Below are 10,472 nucleotides of genomic sequence, written 5' to 3'. Positions count from 1 at the left end.
CAACAATAAAATAAATAAATGCTTAAAATAGATCACTCTGTGTGTAAAACATCTATATAATATACTATAATAAACTGAATTATTGAAATTAAGTAACTTTATGTAACTCAATGATATTATAATTTTTAATGTATTATTATTTATGTGTGGTTGTGAAATAGAGCTGGAACTAAAATCTGTTGGTTTAATTTTTAAAATTAAAAGTTTTCCTTCCAGATGTTCGAGACTTGATTGTATTTGAAGGAACATTCACTCACAAACGAGGAGGTTTGGTATGGAAACAAAAGTGCTTCTTCTTTATTCACATGCTTTTCCATCCAAATTTGCAGGATTTGCATAAAAGGTAGAAATAAAATAAAAAAAACCTTACATGACATCACTCCATACATCCTTATTGGCAGCTTTATTTTTAAGAGTGCAGCGATCTCCAGGAGCATGGCTGGGTCCTCCGATCAACAGTGTTCCCACCCCCCTCCTACTGTTCAAGTATTCGCAGCCTAGCTTATGATGTCATGCAAATGAAGTCTGAAGCAAAATTATTATTTTATGTTTTTGGCTGAAACTGAAAATCTGCCTGACTGTTCACGTTTTTGATGCAGGTTTTTAACAATTGCACAGATTGGCACTGTTCTAGAAGGGAGCCTCTTCTGAAGCTGATGCACAAGAAAGCCTGCAAACAGTTTGCCAAAGACACAGAAGCAGAACAAGAGCATGGATGAAATGTTTTGGCTGAAAATGAAAATTTGCCCTTTAAAAAATGATCCTGTTTTTGTTGCAGGTTTTTCATAGTGGCACAAATAAAAAAAAATAGCTAAAAATATATTTTATTGCATTTTTAAAGATAACATTTTGGGCACAGGTTGGCCAGCGGTCTAAAGCGCTGCTCCTATGATTGGGAGATCGCTGGTTTGAATCCTGGTCATGCAGCTTGCTATCAGCTGCCAGAGCCCTGAGAGAGCACAACGAGCCTTGCTCTCTCTGGCTCTTTTTCCTAGCTAAATTTGTAGAAAATGGAGAAAAAAAAATAAAAAGAAGAAAATTTACTAAAGAAAAAAGTTACTGTAAACTCAGCACAGAAAGTGAGGAAATGTGTGTTTCTTTGTTGCTTCTTGGTAATAAATCTTATATCATAGGAAAGCCTGTTAATTTTGCTTTTACATGGAGAAGATTATCAACATCAACAAAGCACAGTATTTATTATTCAGAAAAAAAAAATCCAGCCAAATAACTTCAATAAAAATTGGTGCTTTCCTAAAAAACAATCCAAATAAACAATAATTTGATGGCATTTTCTAATTCCATTAAGTTATTTATTTTGTTCCCTTAAAGTTTTCATGCTTATGACAATCTTAAGTCTTAAATCTTAGTCTTAGTTTTAGGCCCAATCCCATTTCACCCCTTAATTCTAAACAGCTTAGCCCTAAATCTTCTTGTTAGAATTGAGAGTTAGCAGTTTTTTCAGAGGTAAACTACAAAACAGAGGATTATTAGAATCACTGGCAAGATGTGAAACAAAAAGCGAACAAAAATGACGATAACCAGCCTACCCATGTTACTGCAGTTTAATAATGGTGTAGTTTCATTGTTTTCCGCACATTTTAGTGATTTGTCTCATTAGCTAACAGCTCAGACTTTCCCGTTCCACCTTAAATAGAGCAACAGACAGTAGAGGGTGGAGCATTTAAAGAGTTTAACTAAACCCCCTAATTTTAGTTAAATCCACCCACAGCTCCAATTTGAAAAATGCTAAAAAAAATGGGAGTAGTAGTTTAACAGGGGCACTGGGTGATGTATGGGTTTAGGGGCGTGGCATGAGGGAGAGCTGATTGGGCCACAACAGGGGGGACGGTATTGTTGATTGACCAATTAGAATATTATGATTATCATCCTGGCCTATAGCACAGTTGAACCTGAGAGGAGCTGCAGAGATGGGAAATTACCACAATAAACGTTTTTTTTAAAGGTTAATAAATGTTTTAAATTTATGTGCACAAATTCTGCAAAATGACTATTTTTGGTGACCTTAAAATAGTATAATAAGCTTTTACTAAAATACATGGACCAGATATATTCCATCAGTTAATCTATTCCTCAATAAAGTATGCAAAACAGTAAGTCAACACTGGATTTCATGTAACAATGTAATAATGTAGACAACTTGTTTCTAAAACTGTTTCGGGGCTACTGGGTAATCATTCGGGGCTGTAGCCCCAGAAGCCCAGGTCAGGCGATAGCCCTGGCTTTTAATGCATGAAATATGGTTTTGGGTTTAGTGGCTCTTTAAGGTATAACAGGAAAGTAAAATAAAAGCTAATAAAAGCTGATTTTAGCTCCTCATCACAGAGAAATTAAGAATTGGACAATAATAATTAATTGCTGCATCACCTCCCCCCTTTCTGAAGATATTCAATAAAATACATCCAAAATTAACTAGTTAATCAGCAGCAGTTAGGTTGCTGAACTTTAGCGCTTCACTGGAGGGGTTACACTCCAAAACTAAGTGTAGGGTACAAAAAAAGAGAGAGAAATGGGATTGAGCCTAAATTCTTAGTCTTTTTCCCTGTTTCCCACACTTCCTGCGTTAAGTAGTTACCAACAGATCCTGGCAAAATCGATACAGCTGAGGTTTCCATTAGTCAGAAAAAATAAAATAAAATTAAACATTCAGGCACAGAAATGCCTGCTCTTATTTTAAAAAATTATCTTTTTTTTTTTCGTCGAAATTTTGCTGTTAAAAAAAAACAACACGTTAAACAAACAAATTTGCTGTGAAAATAAAGAAGCCATGAACTTACAAAGCTATCAAAACCTTCAGAACTAGACTGTATGTATAAATAAAAGGAATGATATTTTAAGGCTCTGGATTATTAAGTTAATAAATCAAATATACACAGTGATTAATTCAGAACAAATGTACATATCTACACAACACTTCTACATGAACCAGTCTTCACTCTGGCGGCAGGTGGGAGGTGAACCTTGCCTGGGGGCCTCCTGCCGAGACCCGTCGCGATAGTTACGCTAACGATTTATCGTACGATAAACGGACATCACCTCAATAATGGTGATAATGGTGATACGGTCTATTGAGTTAAGAGTGATCTGTTTTAAGCATTTGTTTGTTTAATTGTTGAAAAAGTTGTCAGCAGAGGGATATTATAAGACCAATTGGTACTTTTTGAAGTGCAGGTAAGTCCTGCTGGAAAATGAAATCCACATCTTCATAAAAGTTGTCAGCAGAGGGAAGCATGAAGAGCTGTAAAAAAAATCCGCCGTGTCGTCTGCTGGTGTTGGTCCACTATATTAGATCGTGTTTTGTGGCGATGCAGATTTCGTTTTCCAGCAGGAAATGAAATTAGTACATTTTGCTGAAAGTACCAATTGGTCTTTATATTATATAATATTCTAATTTTCTGAGACTCTGATTTTCGGGTTTTATCACTGGCTGTAAGCCATAATCATCAACAATAAAAGAAATAAATTCTTAAAATAGATCACTATGTGTTTAATACATCTATATAATATATATTTTTTTTACATTTTTTAAAATGCTCTAGCTTATAACAAACAGTGTGGACTGCAGGTCATAAAACGATATTGTTTTTAATATCGTTTATCGCAATACAATTTCAGTCTAGTAATGTGCTCTGTACTCTACGCTCAGCCACGCAGTGGCTATAGTCGCATCTGTTGAGGCTAACATGCTAATGTGCTAACAGGCTAGCATAACGTCCATGTGTGACGAGGCAGCGGTTAATTCCACTCTGTATCAGTGTCTTTAATGTGAACGTGGTCTAGAACTGTAAAAGTTATCATTACACTTGATAAATGTCTCACGATACGATATTATTATCACGATACGATATATCGTAAGACCTCTCTGCGATACTTTACGGCATCGGTGTTACTAAAGACGTAAAAAAAAGTACTACTAAATAATCAAATTCCAGGATTTTTGGATTTGTTGGTGCCAATATTCTTCACAGCAGGATTAATAACACTATTAATTAGATTATAGCGCCACCATGTTGAGTAATAAAGTAATGACTTTAGTAAGCCTTATTTGGTGGTGGAGTCTTAGGCAGTATCGTTACATATAACAGAAATAATGCGATATATTGTGATACTGATATTTGGTTTCGTCTCTGAAACTGACTAAATAAAACTAGTTTCCCTGTTCAGATTCTGTCTGTGACAGTCGTGAATCCCAGTTTACTTTAATTTTTTTTATGCACTATTCAGTACAGTCGTAATCATTATTAAGTGTGTTAAATTCTAACCTGTTTTTAGGGGCACTATGAAGACGACAATTCTATATTTTAACACTTTTCCCAAATATTGTAATCATTTACATACTATATATCATCGTTACGTTCACACTTTTACAGTATAAACCTTTGTTACATTCCAAATCTCAACTATTTCAACTGTTGTGTTGTTTTATTTTGTTAATAAGTGCATTATAAATGCTTAAACTATCGCCCCAGTCGACTAAAAGTTGCTTAAAACCTAAAGTGTTGAAGTGAGCACCTGTGGGGCATGCTCAACTAAAATGAGGTACTGAGCTGCTGATGAATGAATGGCACATTTCTCGATGCTAATGCTAAGAAGGAGGCGGCACTATGATTTTGACGGTTTTAACCATTTAAAATAAAGGTTAAGTCTAAAAATAATGATAAGAATAAACCTAACTAGTACATCTTTTAAGGCAGGACTCTCTGAAATACATTCTGAAAGACATTCTGCACCCAGGCAAAAGACTCGAACACTCCCCCTGCGCCAAGAGCAAAGACAGATAATAAATAATAAAAATGTTTTTTTTTCTTTGTTTTTCTCTTTCTTTGTTCTCTTTCTTAGTTTGTTTTGTCCTTTTGTCACGTTCATTATCACAATTATAAAACTCTTAGTGAAAATCGCTGTGGTGTGGAGCTGCAAAGGCACTTTTTTTTTAAATAGAGCAAAGAGCAAAAAGAAAAAGCCCCCGGAAAACGGATAAAAAAAAATTATAATAAAAACTACTTGAGCAGTGAGTGTTGTCAAAAAAATATTAATAATAATAATAATTATTATAATAATAATAATGGTAAAAAAACACTTAAGACTATCTGAACATAGTACAAAGTACAAAGACTCAAAGATACTCAAACGTATCCACAGAAATAGATAGACACTGGAAATCTATGTGGTGCTGTTGAAGTCTCTTTTTTCTTTTTTTTTGTTTCTCTGTTTGTTTGTTTGTTTAAAGCACAGCTAGTTTTTATAGTTTTTAAGTATTTTTTTTTGTGTGTGGACGTGAAATACAGCACTTTGGTTTTTCCAGGCAACCAATACCAGCCGTGTGCGATGTGTTGCCAGGTGAATCCGGCTCGTCGAGACTTAAATTAACGCCGGTACTGCGAATAAAATCTGTAAAGTCCGTAAAATCTGTAAAATCCGTAAGAAGTCTGAAGTGATCCAGCTCCTCCAGCGTCTGGTTCATCAGTACATGGTTGAGGAGGAGGAGCTTTGGTCACATGACAGCACAGGAAGTCAAGCTGCTATATGATGTACTCCATCCTGTTTAAAGTGTGCGCCGACTCCAGGCTCCGGTTGTCCTGTTTGCTAGTCCAGGTGGAGTTGGGGAGTTTGCTGGGCGTTAGCTCCTCCCTCTCCACCAGCATGTAGGCGGGCTGTTTGGTGAAGCGAGCGTTCTGCAGACGCTTCTCCTTCACCTCCTGCTCCTCCTCCTCCTCCTCCTGCGCCTCCGTACCGCGAGTCCTGATTTTGGCGATGATGGAGTTCTTCCCCTCGTAGTCTCTGATGGCGACGCCGTGGGCGGAGTGCTTCTGGATGGGGTTCTTGATCTGGTTCAGCTGCTCTCGTACGTTGTTGGTGGTGTTGTCTTCACTGGCCAACGACGCCGCGTTGCCGTGGCCGTTGAGTTTCCGTCGGCGACGGATGCACCAGAGGAGGGACGTTGCCAGGGCGACGATCCAGAGGAGGATGAAGATGGAGCTCAGCAGAGGAACCAGGTAATCTGGAGGAAGAAGATGAAGGGAGATTATCCAAACTATTCAAACTCTTTCTATCTCACTATTAAAAATAATGATTCTTTTTTCATCTATTTTCATACTTTTATTATTCTCAGAGCCCTATTTTAGTGATCTGTAGCGCATCGTCAATTGCGGATCCTGTAGCTTGATTTAGGGCATATCGGTGTCTCTTTGCTATCATAACGACAGGAAAAGTACACATTGTCCGTCTCGAAATGCGGAAAAGGCTTGTTCTTATTTTCTTAATTATTAAAAATGGGAGTGTTTTGGGCATAACATAAATAAAAACCCAATAAATCAGTGTGTCACTTGCTCGTCATTACCTTAAAGAACCAGGCGAGCTCTGACTTTGGCACATTCGTATCTTAACAGTGCGGCACTTTTGCGTGCGTCTCAGCAGAGGATACTGACCTGTTTTACCTTTTTCATTTTGTTTTTATCGTTTGCTTTCTCAAAAATCTTAGCGTTATTTTTAGCTCTGTCATTTGTTATTTTAAGTGTTTTATTCTGCTTTTATTATTCAAATAATTTATCTCTTAATTTAACCTTATAACCATAAACTTAATGTACTTTATTGAGATTTTAAGTGAAAGACCAACAATATTTTAATCAAATAAAAATCTGAAATATGTGATGTGTATCAAAATATTCAGCCCCCCCCCCCCCATATCAGCACTTAGTGGCACTTTCTCTGCCGTTACAGCTGCAGATCTTTTGTGGTTTGTTTGCTCTACCAGCTCTGATCATCTGGAGACTGTAGAGATTTTCCCTGGATCATTCTAACACATGAATATTCTCTGATCTAAATCATTCCACTGTAGCTCTGTTTAGCTGTAAGTTTAGGGTCATCGTCTTGCTGGAAGGTCTCAAGTCTTTTACAGCCTCCAATAGGTTTTCTTCTTCCAGGATTTTCCTGTATTTATTTATCTCCATCCATCTTCAATCCATAAACTTTGATCAGCTTCCTAAATCTGTCCCTGCTGAAGAAAAGCATCTCCACAGCACGATGCTGCCACCACCATGTTTCACAGTGCGGATGGTGTTTGCTGTGTTCCTGCATGACTTGTGTGAATCAGTTGGTACCTGTCTTGCTGGGGTTCTGAATCTGCTGTAGCCGCACTCCTGTAACAGCCGTGATGATGGAGCTGTTTCCAGAACGTTTGCTGACCAGGTCAATAATCCGATCCGTGATCTCCTTTATGGGGCTCCTGTCCAGCGTAGGCTCTTCTGTCGACTAAATACAAAGAATTTAAACATTTTAAACAGTATGCTTTATGCAGTGGCTGAGCTCATTACCATTATCTATAATAAAAATAAATAATTTAAAAATTAGCGTATGTACATTATAATTCTATGGAAAACTCTCTCTCTCTCTCAGACTCCAGCTGCTGATGGAGAAACAGCAGTATGATCTACTGTACTCTCTCTCGCTCTCTCTCTCTCTCAGACTCTGGCTGCTGATGGAGAAACAACAGTATAATCTACTGTACTCTCTCTCTCTCTCTCTCTCTCTCAGACTCCAGTTGCTGATGGAGAAACAGCAGTATGATCTACTGTACTTTCTATCTCTCAGACTCTGGCTGCTGATGCAGAAGCAGCATGATCTACTGTACTCTCTCTCTCTCAGACTCCAGCTGCTGATGCAGAAGCAGCATGATCTACTGTACTCTCTCTCTCTCTCTCTCTCTCTCTCTCAGACTCCGGCTACTGATGAAGAAGCAGCATGATCTACTGTACTCTCTCTCTCTCTCTCTCTCTCAGACTCCGGCTACTGATGGAGAAGCAGCATGATCTACTGTACTCTCTCTCTCTCTCTCTCTCTCTCTCAGACTCCGGCTGCTGATGCTGAAGCAGCATGATCTACTGTACTCTCTCTCTCTCTCTCTCTCTCAGACTCCGGCTGCTGATGCTGAAGCAGCATGATCTACTGTACTCTCTCTCTCTCTCTCTCTCTCTCTCTCTCTCTCTCTCAGACTCCGGCTACTGATGAAGAAGCAGCATGATCTACTGTACTCTCTCTCTCTCTCTCTCTCTCTCAGACTCAGGCTGCTGATGCTGAAGCAGCATGATCTACTGTACTCTCTCTCTCTCTCTTTCTCTCAGACTCTGGCTGCAGATGCAGAAGCAGCATGACCTACTGTACTCTCTCTCTCTCTCTCTCTCTCTCAGACTCCGGCTACTGATGAAGAAGCAGCATGATCTACTGTACTCTCTCTCTCTCTCTCTCTCTCTCAGACTCAGGCTGCTGATGCTGAAGCAGCATGATCTACTGTACTCTCTCTCTCTCTCTTTCTCTCAGACTCTGGCTGCAGATGCAGAAGCAGCATGACCTACTGTACTCAGGTTAAGAACCCCTGTTATAGAACTTTGAGCTTTAAGCACCAAAAATCATAATATTCGTGTATTTAAATGATATGCAAATGATGTACTCACGATGCTGACGTGAATCTCGTTGCTGGCGGAGGAGGAGGGGTTACATGTGATGGAAACGGCGTATTCTGACGAGAGGTTCTTCACCACGTAGACACGCCTCAGTTCATTACACACATGCTCTATACTCAGACCCTGTGGAGCAAAGAAAAATGTGATTACGCAGAAATAATTATAATAATAAAAACTAGTTCTGTCAACATTAACACATAATAAAAATTAACCGTAAATTGCTAATGGATTAAATCACTATGGATTAAATCTCATAACTAACTCTAGCTTTTTTCCTCTTTTTTTCCAGTTTGTTTCCAGTTTTGTGGAATATGGAGCTAAAATAGTGTATATTTCCTCCATTTAAGCTCTCAGTTAAATACAGTAACTCATATTGTAACCCATTACAATATTCTAGATTAAAATGCATCAAAACTACCCTGAGATATTTTAATTTTAATAAAAAAGGCTCTAGTCTGACAGAACTAAATCACGCAACACTATTATTACTGTCTGCCTCATGAAAATATAGGGATATACAGGCAATATGACTTTTATTGGGTTACACTATACTTGGCCCATTGTGTCCATTGGCTTTATCTCCCCTCAAACATACAAATACATTCACCGGCCACTTTATTAGGTACATCTTGCTAGTAGCGGGTTGGACCCCTTTTGGCTTCAGAAATGCCTTAATCCTTCGTGGCATAGATTCAACAAGGTACTGGAAACACTCCTCAGAGATTCTGATCCATATTAACATGAGAGCATCACGCAGTTACTGCAGATTTATCAGCTGCACATCCATGATAAGAATCTCCCTTTCCACCACATCCCAACACTGCTCTACTAGATTGATATCTGGTGGCTGTGGAGGACATTCCAGTACAGTGAACTCTCTCATTGTTGTGTTCAAGAAACCAGTCTGAGATGATTCTCTTGCGCTTTATGACAGGGTGCATTATCCTGCTGGAAGTAGCATCAGAAGATACACAGGTACACTGTGGTCATAAAGTGATGAACATGGTCAGTAACAATACTCAGGTAGATTGTGGCGTCGACACCATGCCCAATTGGTACTAATGGACCCAAACTGTGGCAGGAAAATTTCCCACACACCATTGCAGTTGCACCACCAGCCTGAACCGGCTGTTGATACAAGGCAGGATGGATCCATGCTTTCATACTGTTGACGCCAAATTCTGACCATCCATCCATCCGAATGTAGCAGCAGAAATCATCAGAGACTCATCAGATCAGGTAACCAGTTTTTTCAATCTTCTATTGTCCAGTTTTGGTGGTTCTGTGTGAATTGTAGCCTCAGTTTCCTGTCGTTTCCTGTCCCTGTGTGTTGTGCTGTTGTTCAGAGATGATCTTCTGCAGACCTCGGTTGTAACGAATGGTTATTTGAGTTCCTGTTGTTGTTCTATCAGCTGGAACCAGTCTGGCCTTTCCCTCTGACCTCTGGCATCAACAAGGCATTTGCTCCTACAGAACTGAACTGCAGCTCACTGGATATTTTCTCAGATTTTTTCTGATCAGTCTCTGTAAACTCTAGAAATGGTTGAGGGTGAAAATCCCAGTAGTTTCTGAAATATCTAGACCAACAACCATGTTCAAGCCACGTTCAAAATCACTTAAATCACCTTTCTTCTCCATTCTGATGATTCTCAGTTTGAAGGTTTGAACTGCAGCAGATCGTCTCCACCGTATCTACATGCTTAAATGCATTGAGTTGCTGCCATGTTATTGGCTGATTCAACATTTGCGTTAATGAGCAGTTGGCCAGGTGTACCTAATAAAGTGGCCGGTGAGTGTACTAGTTTACTAGTATTTTAATTAACACCACTAATATAAATATGAGTGCATTTTACATTTCTTACATTTAATCTGACATTTATTAACATTAAAATATTCACTATAAAAAATGCTTCTTAAGAAGAACAGGTGTGATTAATTGCAGTTAAACCCAGAACACTGTTGTGATTAATCTGATTAAATATTTTAATCGATTGACAC

The 10,472-nt window shown here is 38.6% G+C and overlaps 1 protein-coding gene across 1 annotated transcript in view; it reads right to left on the bottom strand.

Moving 5' to 3' along the window:
• Nucleotides 1–264: 264 nt before the first annotated feature.
• jag1b (jagged canonical Notch ligand 1b) overlaps nucleotides 265–10,472 on the bottom strand; it is a 63,006-nt gene continuing 52,798 nt past the window's right edge. The window contains exons 24-26 of the mRNA XM_022667228.2: nucleotides 8,466–8,597; nucleotides 7,116–7,266; nucleotides 265–6,016 (exon numbers count right to left, since the gene is read on the bottom strand). Of these exons, the coding sequence (XP_022522949.2) occupies nucleotides 5,538–6,016; nucleotides 7,116–7,266; nucleotides 8,466–8,597 (762 nt within the window). The 3' untranslated portion in view covers nucleotides 265–5,537. The remainder of the gene's footprint in view (nucleotides 6,017–7,115; nucleotides 7,267–8,465; nucleotides 8,598–10,472) is intronic.

This window comes from Astyanax mexicanus, chromosome 25, assembly GCF_023375975.1.
Source record: "Astyanax mexicanus isolate ESR-SI-001 chromosome 25, AstMex3_surface, whole genome shotgun sequence".
NCBI classification, from domain to species: Eukaryota; Metazoa; Chordata; class Actinopteri; order Characiformes; family Acestrorhamphidae; genus Astyanax; species Astyanax mexicanus.
Note: the sequence above shows the minus strand (reverse complement) of the source record. Positions and strands in the feature narration are given on the sequence as shown.